This window comes from Blennius ocellaris, assembly GCF_963422515.1.
Source record: "Blennius ocellaris genome assembly, chromosome: 14".
In the NCBI taxonomy this organism is placed as follows: Eukaryota; Metazoa; Chordata; class Actinopteri; order Blenniiformes; family Blenniidae; genus Blennius; species Blennius ocellaris.
Genome location: NC_137663.1, coordinates 6,785,607 through 6,807,784, shown reverse-complemented (window position 1 = coordinate 6,807,784; position 22,178 = coordinate 6,785,607). Strand labels below are relative to the sequence as shown.

Genomic DNA, 22,178 nt, shown 5'->3' with positions numbered 1-22,178 from the left:
AACCCTGAGAGTTTAATTTTAAATCCTATGATGAAGTACGATTGTCATTCAAATGAGCTCCAGATCAAACTAAATGAGTTAATTCTGCTCATTTTCCTCTTGTGTTTTCCTATAGTTACAGTATTTTGTTAGTTATGAGTATTTCACGTTGCACTCTGGGTCTCTAACTGGGCCACCAGCACCAGGGCGGGCTGCTGCTCTCTGGCGGCGTGTGGGTCCTCTGTGAGCGGGGGTCCGGGTCCGGGTCCGGGTCCGGGTCCGGCGTGGAGCCACACGGCCCTGCTGCTCGGGAGCATCAGGTGGACCGGAGTGGGCGGAGCTTCTGAGCTGCACCTGATCATGTACAGGAAGCACCTGGAAAACTGAGAGGAGGCAGAAGATGGGGGGGGGGGGAGTCAAGGGAAGGTGAGATAGACACAACACACTTTATTAATCTGCACCTTTCAGGACATAAACAAAGAAAATGTAAACAAACAAACAATGCAACAGCTGTAGGAGAAGTTTGTCGGACATTTAACAATGTTTCACCAGAATCTACTGTTAAAGGTGGTTTTATGTTGACATCGGAGTCATTATTCACAGTAATTGTTTGGCTTTTGTGAAAATGAAAGCATTTTCACAACACATACTCTGCGACACGACCAAGAAAAACTTTAAAGTATAAATTTGAAGGTTATTGTGGCAATATTTTACCAAAGATGAAATAGGCCCATATGGCGACACCATTATGAAGTTTTTAGTCTGTTGTAAGTGACATTTAACTGGTTATTACACATAATCTGTGCAAATTGATGTCACATTGTTGGTGCAAAAATATTGACATTTTCACTCAAATACTAACAAGTAAAAGAGAAAAACAAACAATTTAGAAGTAGAAGTTGTTGTTTTTTTTTTTTTCCGTTGAAGTGTTTGGAGCACAAATATCACATTGTATGAAAGTTGTAAAAAGTACAACAAATGAATGTAGATATCGTCAGGTGAAAGTTCAGCTTGCCCTGGAGGTTCCTTGCTCTCAGCATATATTAAAACAGCAGCGTCACTCGCGGTCTGATGGCGTTTCCCCCGTCCCGCGGCGGCAGCATGGACACAGGCCACGACCAAAGCGCTTCGTTTCACCTGGTTGTTGAGCAGCACATAGATGACGGGGTTCAGGACGGTGCTGGTCTTCGCCAGCAGCGACGGGATCAGGCTGGCGGCCGGCGGCACCGTCCCCGGCCGCCCGAAGGAGGCCAGCATCGCCACCACGCCGTACGGCATCCAGCACAGCAGGTAGCCCGTTACCATGGCAACCACCATCAGGAGGACCCGACCTTCCCTCCACTCGGCGGAGGACCGGTTGATCCTCGCAACCTGGAGGCAAAACACACACACACACACGCTGCTTTCAAGTGGATCGTATTGACGCGGTACTTGGAGGTCAGAGGTCGAGCGGACCTGTCGCGCCATCGCTCGCACGGCCAGCAGGATCCTCCCGTAGCAGAAGAACATGAGGAGCAGCGGCAGGAGGAGGCAGAAGACGAAGAGACAGCTGATGTAGGAGCGAGCCGTGGCCGAGCGCTGCTGCCACTGGACGGAGCAGGTGGTCCCCGGACCCTCCGGCCCGTAGCTGCTCCGAAACATCGCAGTGTTCAGGGGTTTAGCTCTCGACAGGAACACCGTGTGAAGGTAGCAGACCTTCAAATGACCAGGACTGGAAACCTTTCACTTTCACTATGGACAGCGTCGCTCAATAACATCGTTTGGTCATGAAGGAAACAAAGAACACAAGCTATACAAACATCATTATGAACAAACAATGTAGTGCAGCATGTTGAAATGCAGGTTTTGTTTAAAAAAAAAAAAAAAAACTTTCAGAGGATTTTCTGATTCTTTATCATTTCAGACATCTTGACAGGGTCAAATTATGGAAAATTAGGTGTCTCTATTCCAGGACTGACGCCCCAGAAGTGAAGAAAGTGTGTCCTCTCTCTCCCAGGCTTGTTCCAGGTTTTAAAAAGTGTGTTGCTCCAACCAGCCAATCAGAAATCAAACCCTATGTAGTGTCATCAGGGGGTTTAGCCAATCACAATCAAGGTAGGCCCCTCCCCCTTTGACTCCTCCCACAATCAGACAGCTCTGCTCTGGCACATGGCACCACGAGAGGAAGTACTTCCTCCTCTTCCCATAGATGGGCGTGTGTGGGCGGAGCCAGTCCAGCTCACACAGACACAGCAGATTCTGAATGCAGCTCCTAGGATCTGATGTTCTAATGGAGAAGCTGGATTTGGAGCAACAACATTTTTGTGTTGAAAAGCTGCATAATTCCACCGCTTTAACTCAGGGGTGTCAAACTCATTTTAATTCAGGGGCCACATACAACTTTATTTCATGTTGAGTGGGCTGGACTGGTAAACTTTTAATTTTTCTTTGTCATATTTACACTTTCAAAATGTCTATATTTACATAAAACCAAACCATGACAACTATCAATGAAACAATCTGGTGCAAAATACAGTGAAATCCCCCCCCCCCAAAAAAAAAAACCAAAACAACCTTCTTCTACAGTTGCTGCATTATGGGTGTTTTTACAAAGTCCCTTTCACACCTCTGCTTTAAGCCAGCCGTATGTATGCGTCTACATTGAAAATACTAGCACGCCATTCTATTTCCTTGCTTTTCTATGTGCTGCACCGCCACCGACCTGCTCCATCCCAGCAGCGGCGGCAGAGTCCAGGCCAACGAGTAGAGCCAGGACGCGGCGACGGCCAGCCAGGCCCGGCGGTACTGGGAGCCGTCCGAGTGGCTCCGGCCCAGCACCGCGCTGTGCCGCTCCAACGACAGCAGAGACAGGGACACCAGAGACACCATGCCTGCCAGAGACAAATACGATTTCACGTTGGGAAGAGGGTCAAACGAGCCAGTGAAGGAACGCTGAGCTGACTCTGACTCTGAGGTTTGAAGTCCAGCGTGAAAACGTATAAACTGTTGGTTTACATCACCTGGTCTGCAACCTCTGTGACCAACACCTGTTGGTCACCTGAACGTCTCACCAATAGGTGAGACGTTCCTGTCACTCGAAACATGTTGATCTTTAAGGCGAACACAGCTTCAAAAGGTTTCATGGTTCCATGTATAGTTTTGATATACGTACAGGAGAAAAAAAATGCATTCATGAATTTCAACTGCAATTTATGATGGGAAGTATTTATTACATTTTCTAGTGCTTCTGGACCTGCTGATTGCGGGTTCTTCTTCTTCTTTTGTTTTTTTTTAAAGAATTCTTTGGGACCATATTTCAGCCTGACTCTTTTTTTTTAAGCAGTTGTGCAGGTTTTCCTCATTTTTAAACTTGTTTTTATTTAAGTAATTCTAGTCATTTCCTTAAAAAAACCAACAACTTCTGAAAGCTTCAGTGTGCCATTATACACGGGCTAAAGAGCCACATGTGGCTCCAGAGCTGCAGGTTGCAGACCTCGGACCTTGAACCAGCATCATCTATTGTCTCAGACCCAGTTAGACCCAGACTGATTCTTTAGAGTTTAAAACCAAACCTGAACACTTTTGAATCTCGACTCCTCAACCAGACGAGCGTCTCCAAAGTTGCTCTACTGACTGACCAACTGCGGGAAGGAGGGTTAAGATCACTCGGGGGCTTGTGACGACCTGGATCACCCACCGAACAGCGCGTTGGAGAATCCGTACCAGCGGCACCCGTGCGTCCCGGTGAGCCAGCGGCCGCGCACGCTGGCGGCGAAGCTGAGCGGCGTGCCGAAGACGCACACCAGCATGTCGCTGACGCTGATGTTGATGAGCAGCAGGTTGACCGGCGTCCGCAGCCCGGGGAAGCGGGAGAACACCAGCAGCGCCAGGAAGTTCCCCAGGAAGCCCAGGACCAGGATGAAGCCGAGCGCGACGGCCGCCGCGGTGTGCGCCGCGCGGCTCAGCGCGTCCGCGCCGTGCGCGCTGCTCAGGTTGCTGCCCTGCGGCACCTGGAGCATCACTGACGAAATAACTAACTGAGAATTAAAAACCTGGAGATGACGGCGGGAATGGGCGCTGCAGCTCCTGTCAGCTTCTTCTGCAGGCTCAGGTCACGTTAAGATGTTTCCATCTCGTGAGGTGGATGAGGAGGGTGTGGAGGATGAGGAGGGTGTGGAGGATGAGGAGGATGAGGAGGGTGTGGAGGATGAGGAGGGTGTGGAGGATGAGGAGGGTGAGGAGGATGAGGAGGGTGTTAAGGAAGAGGAGGATGAGGAAGGTGTGGAGGATGAGGAGGGTGTTAAGGAAGAAGAGGGTGTGGAGGATGAGGAGGATGAGGAGGATGAAGAGGGTGAGGAGGATGAGGAGGGTGTTAAGGATGGGGAAGGTGAGGAGGGTGCTAAGGATGAGGAGGGTGAGAAGGATGAGGAGGTGAAGAGGATGAAGAGGGTGATGAGGATGAGGAGGATGAGGAAGATGGGCTGGATAACCTTCTGCTTCTCCCACACACTCATGAATACCTGCGACTTACTGCCAGCTGTTCAATCATCACTGTGCACATATCAAGTGTTTTTTTGTGTGTTTTTTTTAATAGTAACAGTACATTTTGTTAACTTTCACGAAGGGTAAAACTATTTAAATATCTCTCCTGTCTGTGGAAAAACTGAATAGATTCAAGCCCTATTTCAAAACAAGACAAGTTGTACTTTTTTTCAAAATCTGCATGAGTCTATCATTATTAGACTGCAGCAGATTGGAGACCCAAATACTGAGCCAGCTTATCTATAATACACATCTCTGCTTTGGCATTGGGCTCATGTCACATTCAGCCATGAGCTGAGACGCTCGAGGCATTTAACCACTTCACAACTCACGTTTGTCTCATCTTTTCATTTATTTGCAGACTATTTCCCATTTGTATTAAATACCTTCATTGTTAATAATCAACACGTTAACAAACTGTTTTCTAATCAGATCAAATGGTGTTTTTGGCAATGTGTTGTCGTCTTTGAGTTCAACGTGGAATTCCAACCTTGGGCCGGATTCCAGATGGAGCCACATTCCAGTCTGGGTCTTCATATATTTGTTTCTATGCTTTTCTTCTGCCTCTTGACCAGCAAGTCATTTCCAATGAGAACTGGTTCTTGACTGACCAACCCGGTAAACTAACGATGAAATAAAAATCATACGATTGAGTTTAATTTAATGTTGACTCGTGAGTTTTTCTTCACATTTAAGCTGCTTAATCGGAGCAAAGTTGGAACAATCTGCCGCCTTTAAAGAAAGGTGCCATTGTGCAAACCTTTACCGAGCCAGCTGTGGTGCGAGGTCACGACCTCCACCGTGTTCCCTCCTCGCCGCTCATTCATGCTTCCGGCTGTTTGCAGGAAGGAGGGAGACTAATTGCTTCACGTGCGGTTCCTGCAGCTCGTGACCACCTACACATGGAGGAGCCACATCGCCACGTTCCTCCTCAGCAAACACCTCTGGAGGGAAGAAATGCGTCAGTGGGTGTTAACGGGGGGGGCCAGTATTTCTAATTCCTTTTCCGCCTGCACGTGCAGTGACGCAGTTTTGTCTCTGTCCGGGTCACCTGCCATTTTATTATTAGACAAGAAGCTGCACGTTCTGAACCTTCCGGTTCAATTTGAATACATCATTTTTCTTCATTATAATTAAGAAGCGCACTCTTTCTTTGAACACGTGCACACGTAGAGCTGCCGTACGTCTCGTCCCTGCAGCTTCCAGCAGCGTACAAACCTCCAGCAGAGCACAACAAGGTCTGACGTGTTCATCGAGGCTTTGATTTTCAAGGCCCTTGGCCACACTTGACGCTTTCCTGTTCCAAGGTATTGAGCTTGACCAAAGTGCTTCACAGCTTAAAAAACAACACAGCGAAGAGCACAGTAAAACATTCAATAAAACTGTCAAAATAAACAGCAACAAGACTGCACTAAAACATAGATCTCACAAAAATGAGGTAAAAACCAGTTTGGACTGAAGAAGACCAAGGTGTGTGACGGTGTGAATCTCAGTGTGGAACTTGTCCCAGAGTGTGGGAGGCGCGACGGAGAACGCACCGTCACCACAATGTTTATATTTCTACCTCCGGGCTCTTCTCTTTGGTCCCGTAGAGTCCAAAGCTCAGATAAATAAGTTGGAGTGAGGACATTAAGAGCTCTGAAAACAAACAATAAACATCTAAAAAGGATCCTCGGCTGGACTGGAAGGCAGAGGGGAATAACGTAAATAACCCGGGGTGACGTGATCACGTCTGGGGCTGTCCGTTAAAAGACGTGCTGCAGCATTTTGTACGAGCTGCAGGCTGTGATGGAAGACTGGGAGAGGCCCATACAAAGTGCGTCTGGGAAGGTTTCAAAGTTTTGCTTGCATTTTTCCTCAGAATTCTACACACAACACCCCATAATGACAATGTCTAAAAAGTTGATAAAGAATAAAAATCCAAGAAGTCATGTATACATCATGTATTCACAGCCTTTGCCAGGGAGTTCAAAACTGAGCTCAGCTGCATCTTTTTTTTTTTTTTTACAATCATCATCCTTCAGATGTTTCTGCAGCTTCATTGGAGTCCAGCTGTGCTAAATTCACACCTGCAGTCTTCCAAAGAGCCCCTGAAGGACTCTCAGACCACGAGAAACAACATTCTGTGGTCTGATGAGACAAACACTGAACTCTGAGGTGTGACTGCCAGGTGTCATGTTTGAACGAAACTGGGCACGCGTCATCACCAGGCCAATACCAGGCCTACAGTGAAGCATGGTGGTGGCAGCATCATGCTGTGTCCATGTAGTTCAGCAGTGGGGACTGGGGGAGGAGTCAGGATAACGGTACCTGGATGAAAAGCTGCTCCAGAGCGCTCTTGACCTCAGACTGGGGCGACGTTTCATCTTCGTTTCGTCCTATATGTATGTGGTGTGGACGGCCCACTAGGAGGGTGTTTTCTCTCCTGGAGCATCAGTGCCTGGCAATTCTTACATTATATTTTGACACGGGCAATTGGGGTTGGTGGTGTGGGTGGGTGGGGGTGTATGTGGGGGTGTGGTTGTGCGTGTGTGTGCTGTTTTCTTTTAATTTTTCTTTTTAATCTTTAATCTTTTACGTGAAGCACTTTGTGTTACATGTTTCATTGTATGAAAAGTGCACTATAAATAAAGTTTGATTTATATATATATATATATATATATATATATATATATATATATTTTTTTTTAGAGAGAGATTTATAATTATTTGTTAGTCAGATTTTTTAAATCATTCCATATATATATATATATATATATATATATTTATTGTTTTAATTGGGTTTTTTTTTTAGAGAGAGAGATTTTTAATTATTTATTTGTTAGATTTTTAAAATCATTCCATTGTCATTATGCTTTGTTGTGTTTATTATATGTCATACTTCATTATAGTATTAAAAAATATAAGTGTAATTTATTCACATCATTTATTTATTTATATCTTGGTTGATTGTGCTCTACTAATTTTGATATTTAAATTTCAGCATGTTCAAAATAAAAAAAACAAAAAACGAAAACGAAATGAAACTAGAGGTTTGCATTAGAGGAAAATAAAATGACCATATAAAAAAAAAAAAACGTGTACAAGCGAGCGCGAGCATACGACGTCGTAGCAGTGACGTAGAGGGAGAACGACGTTTCCGTAGCAACCGGGGCCGGTCCGTTACCCGCAGCGGCAGAAGGTTCCAGCGGAGCTCAGCGAGAAGCGGTCGCGGGGATTAAAGTCGTCGGTAACCGGACACCACCTCTGGCAGCGGGGGCTGAGAGAGACGCAGGGGGGGGGGGCGACGCAGTACCGAGGCGGCCAGCCCGCGGGTCCGTGGGGAGATGCTGAACATGTGGAAGGTCCGGGAGCTGGTGGACAAAGCGTGAGTACCGGGAGGAGCGGGGCGGCTGCCGGAGCCGGCTGCTCGCCGAGCGGCCCCGGCCGGCCAGCATCAGCAGCTTTTACCGCTGATGACAGCGGGCCGTGACGTCACGCCCATAGCCCTCAGCTGTTAGCCTCAATTAGCTGGCGAGCTGCCAATCCGTAACCTTGTTCCACACAAAAAAAACCACGCTTTATCGCGTCGCCCGCCGCCCGGTGCGTCTCTGTGACGTTTTATTCAACTCGTGCGCGAAGATGCACTTCATTTAAAGTGGACGTTTTAAAATATTTTCAGTTTGAAGAACGGAAGCTGTGCAGCTAGCGGATAGCGATAGCGATAGCGATAGCATGGCTAAGCCCGGGTCGAGGGTCCAGTGACCGGGGGGGGTGGGGGCTGCTGCAGAATCACGCCCTGTCCCTCTCTCGTGGCGCCTGCTCACTCCACCGCTCACCCACTCAACCTCACGTCGGAAGACGAGCATTATTAGGGAGAAGACGAGTGTCTGTGCCCCAAACATCCCCTCTTCCATCCGTACAACGAGGCCCAAACACCCCCGTAGTACCGAACAAAGCTCGCTGGCTGCCCAGCAGAACGTCCCGCCTCACTTCATGCTGGAGCTGCTGCCCCACGTCACATTGTTGTTTTTTTGCACATGTAACCACGCATGCTTCTCTCTCGATGTGTGTCTTTGTTGCATGAACAATGCGCAAGCACAATGCATGCGGGATGAGGAAGACCAGCAGCAGCTTGCAGCCCAAACTGAGCTCCAGTCCAATTCTACTCTGCAAGCACTTCAAATAAGACAATGCCGTCAGGTTATGTGGCCTGGTTTGTGTTTTTCTGCAGGAAAATGCATGCATGATTTGCTAAATAGACTGCAATGTGTCTTATACAGTAACAATAACCTCTTTACTTAGTGAAAACCCATTATAATGTCAATATAAGGCAGTTGATTAGTCCACAATGGTTAGATTGTGGTTTACTTAAGTGTTGTACTGTACAGTACCATTGAACCATTGACAAGGTCCTCAGTATTAAATAACGCCCAGAAAGTCTGAACCCTGGTTAACCTCAGTAAATCGATTTGTAATGTTTTACTTCTCTGCTGTTCTTGATCTGTGCATTTTTAACTTGTAAGAGAAGGTTGCCCCCCCCCCCCCAACAATTCTGGATCACTTCCCAAATTCAATAGAATCTTCCATGGCTTTATATCTATCTAAATTTCGACAAAATCCGCGTTGTAGTTTTGACACACTCTTGCCAACAATCAAACACCAATGATTTAATACATCCTTGGCTGATAAGATAAGATATTCCTTTATATGGACAGTGATAAGATTTGCAAAAAGAATATGAACAATGATAACAAGTATTAAAAACAGTAACGGCACAATAGTCTACTTTAAGGGGTTTTATATAGTTTCGGCAACACGTACTTGTATTAAAAAGACGTCAAACAGCTGTGTTAGTGCCTCCAGGACAGAAACTGTATGAGGTCTCATCAAATCATCATCATTAATATGGAGATTAGTGCAATGTGGCATACATTTAGATTAGTATACTTTTATATAGGTCACATGATAATATAATGTTAAGTACTGTATACTTACAACTACAATACAGTGTGATGAATCACATCCCTGCATTACATCCCACTCGAATAGCTTGAATGTTGCGTTTGAGACGGCCTTAAGATATATTAATTTGATTGCAATGGCAGCAGTTTGTTCTATCATTGAGTGTTTTGCAGAGATTCCATGCTATTATAATACAATCCAGATTTAGGTTCAATCGACTTTGAAGTTTTTTTTGTTTTCTGCAAATCATTATGCCGTCTGATCACGTATTGCAAAGCGGGGGTGTCCAACATAAGGCCACGTTCATCTCATACCCTCCTCCCCACGACAACAACGAAAAGTGAACGCTTCAGTTTAAAGGTTATTGTGACTCGATAGGAAATTTGGCTGCAGGTGCCTTCTGAAATGAAATGTGTTTGACATTCATTTTTTATTTATTTATTTTTTTAAATGATCTTTTGTGTCATGATGCGCGATAATCAAGAGCGATAAACACAGAACAGTGCTGTGTGTTGTGAACGGCCGTGAGAAGACGAGACGCAGCGTTGAAGACGTCTCAGGCGGAGACCTCAGTGTGGCTCCAGCTCGACAGCAGCTCTCGTCTGCTGGCTGGGTGTGATGAATACCTTCTATTATTGCTGCCTCTCTACAGAGCTGGCAGCGGCCGGCGTGCCCCCCCCCCCACACACACACACAGACACACACACAGATTAAGGGTGGTGTTGATATAGTAGAATGGCGACTGCGAGTATTGAATCCACTGATAAGGACACAGAGGCGGCTCGCTTCACGTGTTGTCTTCTGTCGGCTGAGGTGGCGGCAGAGAGATGGAGGGGAGAGGCAGGAGGAGAGAGCAGCTGCCGAGGTAGAAAGGAAGACTGAGATGATTGAAGTTCGGGAGGAGCAGCGGATTAAAGATTTAAGGAAAAGAAAAAATCAGGAAGGAGTGGCAGTGAAGAGACGATACAAGAACGGAGAGGAAGTGTGCCGTGTGGGTTTTTTTTGTGTGTGTTTGGGCTCACATGCTCAACAAACATCTTGCAATTAAATGCTACACAATATACACACACACACACACACACAGAAGACAGGTGTACAGCACGCAGACTTTCAGGGTACATTCATTATTCATCAAGTCACGTTTTATTTTTTTCTGCCATCAGACAAACGGCTCTCCGTCGTGCTGGGTCGTGTCACATACACGCTCCGGGATGTGATTTAGGAACATTTGAATGTTTTATGGTGTGAAATCTATCAGTTGATGGTCCAACAGGAGCGTGAATCGATGTCGACCAGCAAACCTGACTCACCCGAGGACTCTTCATAATAATAATAATGATAATAATGAACTGTGACTGAAGTTCCAATACAAATGTGTTTGTGTCGACAGCACCAACGTAGTGATGAACTACTCAGAGATCGAGTCCAAGGTGAGAGAGGCCACCAACGACGACCCCTGGGGGCCGTCCGGACAGCTCATGGGAGAAATAGCCAAGTAGGTGTCGCACGCGTTCGTCACGCACGCTCCTCGCGCGCTTTCCGGCGAGCCGGGTACGTGCCGGGGTCGACGGGATCCCGCTTCACCTCGGCTGCGCGATGCTTCATGTGCACAGATCGACCTTCATGTACGAGCAGTTCCCGGAGGTGATGAACATGCTGTGGACCAGGATGCTGAAGGACAACAAGAAGAACTGGAGACGGGTCTACAAGGTCTCAATGTGACTCCGCCATTTTTAGTCTGCTGGGTGGTTTTGTTGTTTTTTTTTAATGTCTGCTGCAGGATTGTGCATGTAATGAAGTTCAGTGGTTTTGGAGTCGGGAATCTCTCAGTGTGATTGAAAGTGGCACTGGAGCAGTTTCTCAGCGTTTCTAATGGCTTGAGGCAAAGCAAACACAGAGAGAGGCAAACAAGTCTAATTCAACGTGAGCTTTGTTGTACGTTCTGCTGAACGTGGAGTCGCATAGTGTGGTCATATAGCAGCCAAGAATAAAAGAGTCAATATAGACTATCGCTCAGAATAGAATAGAAATAATAAGAAAGTTAGAGACTATAGGCAGAAGAAAGAAAGCAACACATCTTAAAATAGAAGTTAAAATGTGCAATATTCAATAGTTGACGGCTTAGCTTAGCTTAAACAAAACCCCACCCCTCAAACCCCCCAAAGGACAAGTTAAGAGTCACAGATTAGCTCAAACCCCAATGTCCCTCGCTTCTAAAACATTACCGGACACCAAAGTACCTTTTTAAAAAGTGCCCGCTCGTACACGGGGAGAACATGAAAACATCACACAGAAAGAGTACAAATTCAGATTTGTCTCAGATGAATCTAATGCTGCGTAGTTTAAACTCCAACCCCTTGGATACTCATGAAGGACAGATTTGCAAAGATGATCAATTCTATGCACGGAGAGTCGGTTTGTGGTTTCATTAAGTATAAGAATACAGGAGCGCACGGCTGGTGGGACTTTTCAGCCGTCTGAGAAAAGACCAATACCTCCAGTTCTTAAAACGCTGAAATCTCAATCTCTCCCCCCCCCGTCTCGCAGGCTTTACTGCTGCTGGCCTACCTGATCAGAAACGGCTCGGAGAGAGTCGTCACCAGCGCCAGAGAACACATCTACGACCTGCGCTCTCTGGAGAACTACCATTTCATCGGTGAGTCCCGCCCGTGAGCGTCTCCTCGCATATCCGCTTCGCGTTCTGAAACCGAAGCTCTGGGAGGCGCGCGGCACGTTCCCGACACGTGGCTTGAGCCGGAGAGAGTATAACGACACAATCCCGCTTTCTCCCGTCCGGGTCCAGATGAGAACGGCAAGGACCAGGGCATCAACGTGCGTCAGAAGGTGAAGGAGATGGTGGAGTTCATCCAGGACGATGACCGGTTGAGAGAGGAGAGGAAGAAGGCCAAGAAGAACAAAGACAAATACATCGGAGTCTCCTCTGACAGTATGGGGGGAGGAGGAGGTGGAGGTGGAGGTGGAGGAGGAGGAGGAGGAGGAGGAGGAGGAGGAGGAGGAGGCGGCGGCGGTGGGGGTGGCAATGGCGGTGGCGGTGGCGGCGGCGGCGGCGGGGGCGGCGACGGCTTTAAGAACTGTAAGTAACCCAACACACCGCTTTGTCCAAATGATCATCGGGATATTCGTGAAAGAAGCTGCAGATTTTTCACCGTTTTAAACACACAGAGTCATCGTCACGTCAGGAAATCTCAAGGGCTTTGACTTGACGACTGACTTTGACTGTATTCAGGTGGTTTAGTCGCTAAATGTGACCTTTAAGTGACGTTGACAACAAACCTCCAGCCGTGGTTCCATTGGTGGAAGTGATCTGAAGGAACTCCGTGTTTATCTCTTCACCAACAATGGAATGAAACGCGACAGGCCGGGTTAGTTAACAAGTCCAATGCATTGACTAGTGGTGGCCCTCTGGGGGAGGTGGACGCTTTATCATGCACACGTGTCAACAACAACCACAAACAGGCGACGCATCGTGGGACTGATCTCAAATCAGACGGTGTTCTGAGTGCAGAGAGGCCCACAGTCTGATCTCTGAAAAAAACAACTAGTAACTAGTCACAGCTCTGATCCTATAGTACGTCGTATATTTTTAGAACTTTACTAACATTTGATAGATACTACTCACATTTTTTCTTTGCAACAACCCTCAATTTAGTCTCAAATGGATAAAAATGTGTTTTTTCAAAACTGATGAAATGACAAAATACTCAACTGTGAAAATCAATGATGTAATATGTCATTTTAAAACGAGGCTTTTCTTTTTCATTAATGCTTTTGATAACAAATCTCCCCCCCCCATCCCCCCCAAAAAAGAAAAATCAATGCACGGTATTGCACTTTCTTACATAGAAAATTCAATTTCGGGAATAATATTCCTCCCCAAAGATCAAATATCCAGGACGATAAGCCAAATGTGGTGAAAGTAGGATCTGGTCACGCCTGGCCTTTGCGTCTCTTCCCCCTCACAAGCGAACGAGTTGGACCGCACCAAGTGGGACGAAGACTGGGACAAGAGCAGGGGCTCGTTCCCCTTCAGCGAGAAACTGGGGGAGATCAGCGACAAGATCGGGAGCACCATCGACGACACGCTCAACAAGTTCAGGAAGAAGGAGCGCGACGACTCGCCCGACAGAATCAGGTGAGCATCCCACACGTCCACAGCTCCACCTGGGGGGGGTGAATGCTTGAACGTCACGCCAAGCGCCAGCGTTTAAATCACCGCCGTGTTGCCTAATCGCACAACCGATCGACAATACACAAAAGATCACTGCCGAGATCGCTCGCCGAGCCTGAACGCGGCCTTCCTCTGGTTGCCACAGCGACAACGAGGAGGACAGAGCGTCGAGAAACGGCAGGCAGGAGGCTCTGGAGTTCAAAGACGAGGAGGAAACCGTCACAACAAAGAGCATCCAGATCACACAGGCGACGGAAACCACCACCACCACCACCACGCGGAAACGCAGCGGCGCCACGAGCAGCAAGACCCTGGACCTGGGCGCCGCCGCCCACTACACCGGGGACAAGAGTCCAGAGGACAAGGTGCACGCCGTCTCTCTTTCCCTTAACGTCACGTTTGCTTTTTTCTGTGTATGTTAATTTAAAAAAAAGATAATAATAATGTTTTTAATGTCTGTGCTGTGTTCAGTCATCAGGCAGACAGTCCAGCAGTGGCCTCGCAGATCTGCTGGTGATCGATCCCTCGTCCAACCAGAGCGCTACGACAGGTCCGTGCTGCCTGCCCTCACTTCCTGTTGAGGGAAGACTTCCAGTCTGTTCAGTGCAATTTCATTTCTCAACGTGGCACTTTAACAGAGTAAAAAAAAACAACAATTCCCAAACGGGAAGAAACTCGGAGGAGGAGACTTTCTCCTGTTCCGGTTGGGATTTAGGGCGAGATGGAACAATAGTGAGATGATGTAATGGTGAAACATAGTGAGGAAAGAAGCTCAGTGCAGTAAAAGTCTCTCAGCAGTTCAGAGGGTATTTTCCCACAGAGTCAACCACCTAATAACCATGAGGGACACTGCATTCTGTCCCCGCCTCCTGCATCCCCACAGGCCTTTACAGAAACCTGATCAGTGACGGCCATTATGTTTCTGTTCGTCTGTTCAGGCGGCGGTTCTGACCTCATCGGGGGCTTCGCTGACTTCTCCTCCCCGGCAGCGTCCGCCAGCCTCCCCACCTCCGCTGGTAAACCTCTCCTCTCCCTCTCCTCTCCCTCCACTTCTCTTTGCACCGAAGCTCATCACCACACAAACGGCGGCGAATGCATATTTTTTTGAGAAGGATAAGGATTGATGTACCGCCACTGACGCACCACTGCCTTGCGTCCAGCTGCCCCGTCGTCCACCGGGAACGGGGAGTTCGGAGACTGGAGCGCCTTCTCGGCCAATCCGCCGGCTCCGTCCCGCTCGGCTCCCTCCCGGCCCGCCGCCGACCTGTTCGACGGCGTCCAGTCGCCCGCGGCGCCGGCGTCCGGCCCCGCCCCCGTCCCGCCCTCTGCCGAGCTCTTCAACCTCATGGGGGGCGTCGGCCACCAGCTGACCAGTCCACACACGACGCTCAGCGCCTCACAGAGCCTGACGTTCTCTCTGGGGGGCGTGACGCCGGGAGGATGCGTGGCCATGCCCGCCATGCCGCTCTCACGCTCGCAGCAGGTCGGTGTCGCTCGTCTCAAAAGACGCCGTCGTCGTTTCCGTTGGAACAGATTAACGACTAACGTTGCGCCACGGTCTCAGAGTTTGGCAGGGATGTCGTCTCAGCAGCCGATGGGACAACAGCAGAAGGTGGGTGTTGGAGGTCAGGGGTCGTTGGGGTCAACGTGGTCCGACCCCTCCGTGAACATCAGTCTGGACTTCCTGTCGGCCGGCCTCAATCCCAGCAAGACGCCTCCCACACTCAACAACATCATTCAGCAACAAGGTATTTTGGCTCCTCTGTGGATTTAAAAAATTGTTTTCTTTTTTTGGTAATAATCTGAAGGATTTCATCTTTCTGGATGAGATGCGCTTAAATGCAGAGACAGTACATTGATTGATTATCCGTCAATTTGATTGATAATTCTAATATTCCAGCAAAAAAAACGGAGCGATTTATAATCTATTACTGGCGTTTTCTACTCAAAACCCGCCCACTATGTGCAGGCGTGCCTCCTGTCAACCTGCTGGCCCAGAACTTCGGAGGACTGACCCTCAGCTCGCCCCCCCACGCGACGCCCATAAGACCAGCAGCCGCTCCCGCCATGGCGATGGGCCTGCCCGGCGGCGTGCCGCCCTCCATGACCACGGGCCTGCAGAGCGGGATGGCGGCGAACCAGGGCATGGTGGGAATGAACATGAGCATGAATATGGGCATGACGGCTCCAGTGATGATGGGCGGCATGGCGGTGCCGGGAGTCGGGATGGGCTTGACGCACGCCATCTCCCCGGCCGCCGTGCCGCCCAAACAAGATGCCTTCGCTCACTTTGGCAGTTTTGGGAAATAAGAGGGTTTTTATTTTTTTGGCGCTCGTTTTGCGGGTGCGTCGGTGCGATTGTGTGTGTGTGTGTGAGTGTGTGCATGTCTGACATTAGGAAAGCGTGAAGCACAGAGGGGCTCCCGTACTTGAAGACGACCTTTGCATGCTTCTCTCCCCGGCACCAGTGGGTCGCCCGCCGCCGCCCCCCCCCCCCCCCTCCTCCAGAGGGGAGGGGGGGGGGTCCCTCCTGCTGCCCTCGAGCCACTCAGTGGTGGTTTGACGTGTGAATTACTGCCACACGGACGACACGGGACGGGCAGGGAAGGTGTCCGCACACGGCCTGGAGTCATTGCTCCTCCGCGGGGTAAGACCTTCTCGTCTCCACCCGTTTTTCCTACAGCTCTTCAACCTTCACCACAGAAATAAGCGTGAACGTTTTTTTTGTTGTTGTTTTTTTTACCTCTTGTGACCGCGAGGAAATTCAACCGACACGGCGGGAATCAGAAACGGCGCTGTTGCCTTAATTTTTGCATCTGTAGCGTGAGATTTCATGTTTCATCTGATTCCAACCACATTCAGCGACGAGGTCAAAAGCCTTCCCACCTTTTAGCACTGGAGGTAACGAGACGCTGGTCCTCTGGCAGAGGGAAGAATAATATGTTGAGGCAACCCGCGTCAGTCACGCTTATTCAACAGCCATAGGTAGGTTGATTGGTTGCCTATTACATCCTTCTTCTTTTTTTTTTTTTAGTTTCCTAAAGGTTTGGAGCAGGTAAACAGGTGGACACTCTGATGCTTGGAAGCAAAATGAACAAATATAAGTGACATGCAACCGGATCCTGCTTTACAGTTTGGATGCAGTTACCAGATCAATATGATGTGATCAGTCAGTATTTTAGATTCATTGTGAGTCAGTAGTATTTTTTTCTTTATGTCATTTCAACCAGTTTTGACTTTTCAGAAAGCTTTGGTTTTCGACTACATTTACATCGATTTTACTTCCACAAAGTGACACTGTTGTTTTGAATTGAGGGACAGAATAAATATTTTCCTATTGGCGGTCAGAAAGGAGTGTCATCGTGTAGAATTTGTTACATTTCTTTCATGTTTACAGCAATTTAAAGCCACGCTGAATTTCGGGGACCTTTAATCACAAAGTATTTGCCGGCAAATATTCTTCCATCTCGCAGTTTATGGCTGCACCTCACAGACCATGTTACGTAAAAAAAAAAAAAAAAGTTCTTGATTGAGCTGTGTGTGTTTGTGTGTGTGTGCACGTGTGTGTGTGTGTGTGCACGTGTGTGTGTGTTTCTGTTTAATGTGCAAACACAGCTATGTGGAGCCTCTTGTCATTTTCTGAGGTGCTGCACTCCAAATGACCAAATCTTTATTTTGTTACTCTCAGAAGGATAATTCCATAGCTATTAGTTTAATATTTTATTAGTTTAACTAGAAGCTCATGGGAGAGCTACTGGTAACATAACTTAGTTGGCTGAAATCATCAATTGTTTTTTTCTTTTCTTTCTAGTACAACTCTTTGATTTGATTGTACTCTATATTTTCTGTACTTCATTCAACATTAAATTAAATTATAACAATAGAGACCTGGTTGCCTCCTTTGTTTTCATTTCCTGCATCACATTTGCTCTGAACACACGTTATAGTAGACTTTCTGTTTGTGTTTTTACTGTAAAGCACTTTGTGTAACATATGTTCTGAAAAGTGCAATATGAAATTATTATCTAATGAACAAATAAAAAGAAACCTCATCTAAGATGAATTATATTGTTCAGCTGTTCAAAGGCACTTTTCCAACAGGTGTCTTTGAAAGCACGAGTCGAGGCGTACAGATGTTCATTTATGTTGCTCACTTCAAACACTGTTGTCACAAATAAAATGCAAATGCTGCAGTTCGTTTCTAAAGGTCTACAAAAAGAGCCTCTTGTACTCGCCACACTCCATGAAATCAGATATCATCTAAACTACCTGTTGTGAATACATTTGTATTATCCCATTAAATAGTTTAATAATTGTAATAAATAACCTGAAAGCTTTTTTTTGTTTGTTTGTTTTTTAATCATTCTGGATTACTGAGTGTAAGAAAACTACTTCATAGACCTGTGACCAGTTATGTGATTATAAATGCATATTTGATTAGCTGGTAAAAGGAAAACTGAGCCAATATTTTGACAACAAAGACTGTTGGGAAGAAAAGACATGTTTAAGACATGTCATTTTTTTCAGATTAATCATCAAGCAATTCTCTTTTGAATCCAGTTTATACTTTGTCCCTATTATCACATCTAAAGTGAGGTTCGAAAGCACTCCCGCTTTAGTCTAGTCATAACTTTAACGCAAGTTATTGCTGGATTACCCTTATTATCCTCGTCTTGAAAGGCTCTTTGAATAGAATATAATTTTGTAATGTTACAATTTAGCTCTAGAACAATTGGCAGTCAGTATTATTATCTGTCAGTCTGAAGGGTTGGAATCCAAAATACAGGTTTGTTTTGTGTAAACAATAAATTATATATTCCAGAAATGGATGGAATAACATACAAAAGCGGGCAAAAAACATAAAAAAAACCCATTTATTTATTAATTATTTTGTAAAGAGAAGACTAGTTTTTCCACACAATAACAAACGCGGGAAGATTTCGGTCTCGCGCTGCACAGAACCAGCGGTTACTACGGCAACAGGTTTCGATTGGAAGTGACGGAAACGTTAAAAACAAAAAAAGGTGAATCTGTCAAATTAACGCAAATCGCCACCACTTTGACGGACACTTTGCCGCAACATGGACGAGAAAAAGGACGAGAGAGTTCATCGCGTGAAGCAGAACCGCTTCCTGAGCGTTTCTCCGGAAATGGCGAACTGGATTCCGGTCCAGTCGAGGGAGGCCGAGAAAAGCACGTCCGTCACCGGCTCACAAGCCGGTAAGTTACCGGTAACTTCCGGGGAAATGTTTACTGTGGTAAAACTAACCAGAGGGGGTTCTGTATATCTAGAACTGCTTTAAATATGGTCTGTAATATAAAAATGAGGAGCGCACGGTAAAATGCTGGTATATACTGAGAGTTAAGGACTTTTTTTTAAAGTTTTAAAGTTGAATTCCAAAAACAGTCCAACTTCACGCTGTCGTCCTAACGGCTCAGTAAAACGACAACAATCATTAAAACCTCTTGATTCAGCATGAATATTGCAGCTTGTAGCCCATATAAATTTTATTTCAAATATCACCAAAGCTATTTGTTTGGACCTAAGATAGCTGAAGCTGACCAAATAGTTAGTATTCAGCTCTGGATGAGTGTTCGCAAGACCAAGAACTTGTTTCCACCTTTTTGTTTTCCCTGTTTACACAGAGACTGTGATATTTCAGTGTGTTTTGGCTTTTTTTAACTAACTGAAGTTACTGAAAACAATTATTTCTGAAAACTCCAACTAAAATGGAGATTTTGAAAAAGTCAGGCCACGTTTACGCGTACCTTCACCTGCCTCCTGCCCCCCCGCACCCACGTCTCCAGCCCCCACCATACGGACTTCCTCAATCACCTGCCCTACCCACAGCATTCTACCCCCGTCCGCCCCTGACTCTCCCCTCTCCATCACACCGGACCAGGTGAGGAGAGAGCTGAGGCGACTGAAGCAGAGGAAAGCCACAGGACCATGGACGGCATCAGTCCCAGGCTGCTGAGGACCTGTGCAGACCAGCTCTCCCAGGTCCTGGGCCTCAGCCTGGAGAAGGTCCCAGTCCTGTGGAAGACCTCCTGTGTGATCCCGGTTCCTAAAACAGCACACGCCAGGGAACCGGCCCACTACAGACCAGTCGCCCTGACCTCCCACCTGATGAAGACCATGGAGCGGCTCGTCCTCACCCACCTCCGCACTGTGGTGAGCTCCACCCTGGACCCACTGCAGTTTGCCTACAGGCCTAACATCGGAGTAGAGGACGCCGTCATCTACCTGCAGCAGCGGGCGCTCACCCACCTGGAGCCCGGCGGGAGCCCGAGCGCTGTGAGGGTCATGTTCTTTGATTTCTCCAGCGCTTTCAACACCATCAGGCCGGCGCTGCTGCGAGGGAAGCTGGAGGACGTGGGAGTGGATGAACATCTCACTGCATGGACCATTGACTACCTCACGGACCGACCACAGTATGTGAGTCTGAGGTGGTAGTCTGCAGCACCGGGGCCCCTCAGGGCACCGTCCTCTCACCGTTCCTCTTCACCATCTACACGTCGGACTTCACCTACAACACGGACAGCTGTCATCTGCAGAAGTTCTCCGATGACTCCGCCATCGTGGGCCGGGTGTCCGAGGGGAACGAACTGGAGTACCGGTCGGTCATCATGGACTTTGTGGACTGGTGTGATCCAACCACTTGTGCTTGAACACCAGTAAGACGAAGGAGATGGTGATGAACTTCAGGAGGAAGAGACTACCACACACACCGGTGAACATCCAGGGGGAGGACATTGAGGAGGTGGACAGTTTCAAGTACCTGGGTGTTCACCTCAACAATAAACTGGACTGGTCGCACAACACCGACGCCCTGTACAAGAAGGGCCAAAGTCGCCTCCACCTTCTGAGGAGACTGAGGTCCTTCGGAGTGAGCAGGCCTCTGCTCAGGACTTTTTATGACTCTGTGGTGGCCTCTGCTCTCCACTACGCTGCCGTGTGCTGGGCCCCGGGCCCCTGGCCCCTGGGCCCCGGGCAGCACAGAGCGGGACAAGAACAGACTGGACAAGCTGGTCAGGAGGGCCAGCTCCGTCCTGGGCTGCCCCCTGGACTCTGTGAAGGAGGTAAGCGACAGGAGGGTGGTAGCTAAGGCCACCTCCATCATGGACAACACCACCCACCCACTGCACAGGACTGTAGAGGAGCTGAGGAGCTACCTCAGTGGCAGACTGAGACACCCTCAGTGTAGGACGGAGCGCTACCGCAAGTCCTTCATCCCCACTGCTGTCAGACTGTACAACAGGACTGTGTAGTAACAGCAACAGTATGTGAAACAACCCCTGCATCTAGGACACTTTATCTAAGTCACTTAATTTTGTAAAATTGTATATAAGATACCTCTATTCTACTAACTGTGTGCACTGTCCTTGCCTATTCTACTAACAGTTTGCACATTCCTCTCCTTTCCTCATGTGTCCTCAAGAGCTGAATGCAACAAGTAAATTTCTCCACTGTGAGATTAATAAAGGTGTATCTTATCTTATCTTATCTTACCTGGGTTTTTAACACAAACTGACATTTCCCCCTCTACATTTCCACAAAAATCTTCATTGACGTGGAACTGGTTCAGAGCTACTATGAGCATGCCAAGCCTGTAGGGGGCAGTGTAACTAGAAGTATGAAGCCATGATGGCCAATCAGAATCCTGGGGAAAAAAACCCCAAGAAGTCCAGAGATATGACTTAACCCTTGTGTGGCATTGGGGGCAAAAACGTCCACTTGGAGTAATTTTTCCTCTTAATTTGACCATAACTTTCACTGTATAGGCTCAAATGGCATGATTTTTGCTGAGGAAGCTTACTTTTACATGCAATTTAAAAATTTGATTTAAACTTTTTCACTCGGTCAATAATGCACTGTCGGCGAAACTTCCTTTTGGCGTTCATGGCTGTTTTCATCCACTAAATTTGACCCCTGTAAAATATATCAGATACATATTTCTTCAAATTTTTTTGGCATAAATCTGTTAATCAACTCTCAGTCCTGATCAAAACTACCAAATATTTAAAATAAAAAATTCAAACTGAACCCTTTAAATGCCCATTTAGAAGATAAAGGCACTGAAATGGGAAAAAATACACACAAAATGACTAATTTTCAATATAAAATGTCATTGGATATTGGATTTTTTTTACATGTTATTACAGTCTTGGCTATGTCAAAGATTAGTAATGTAATTATCTTTGAAGCATATTTAGTTTTTATGCAAAATCAGATTTTCAAAAATACTCCCTTATGTGGCGTTGGTGGCTGATTTCATCCACTCACTTTACAGCTGTAAAAAAAATACATCAGATAAATATTTTTTTTCAGATTTCTTTACAGAAATCTGTTAATCAACCTCAGTCCTGATACCAAAAAGTATTACTTTTTTTAAATTAACCTTTTAAATGCCAATTTAGAAGATAAAGTCACTGATATGGGAAAAATACACATGAAATTACCCATTTTCAATATAAAGTGATCGAACATAGGAAATTCTTTATTTTTTTTATCTTACATTACAAACATTATGAACTTTTGTGC

The 22,178-nt window shown here is 46.9% G+C and overlaps 2 protein-coding genes across 2 annotated transcripts; one reads left to right on the top strand and one right to left on the bottom strand.

Moving 5' to 3' along the window:
* Positions 1-143: 143 nt before the first annotated feature.
* Positions 144-3,977, bottom strand: LOC308139172 (pinopsin-like; the record flags this gene model as incomplete). The annotated part of the gene is made up of 5 exons (XM_080508517.1): positions 144-362; positions 1,117-1,350; positions 1,435-1,606; positions 2,681-2,849; positions 3,656-3,977. 5 exons carry the CDS (start codon positions 3,975-3,977, stop codon positions 144-146), a joined length of 1,116 nt encoding a protein of 371 aa, XP_080364643.1.
* A 3,849-nt stretch (positions 3,978-7,826) lies between these two features.
* Positions 7,827-17,516, top strand: LOC308139086 (clathrin interactor 1-like; the record flags this gene model as incomplete). Its single annotated transcript, XM_080508414.1, has 12 exons — positions 7,827-7,867; positions 10,835-10,939; positions 11,058-11,154; positions 11,992-12,100; positions 12,248-12,421; positions 13,429-13,597; positions 13,779-13,998; positions 14,105-14,183; positions 14,572-14,649; positions 14,794-15,116; positions 15,198-15,381; positions 15,603-17,516. The coding sequence occupies 12 exons, from the start codon at positions 7,827-7,829 to the stop codon at positions 15,941-15,943; spliced, it is 1,920 nt and encodes a 639-aa protein (XP_080364540.1). The 3' UTR covers positions 15,944-17,516.
* Between the last annotated feature and the right edge of the window lie 4,662 nt (positions 17,517-22,178).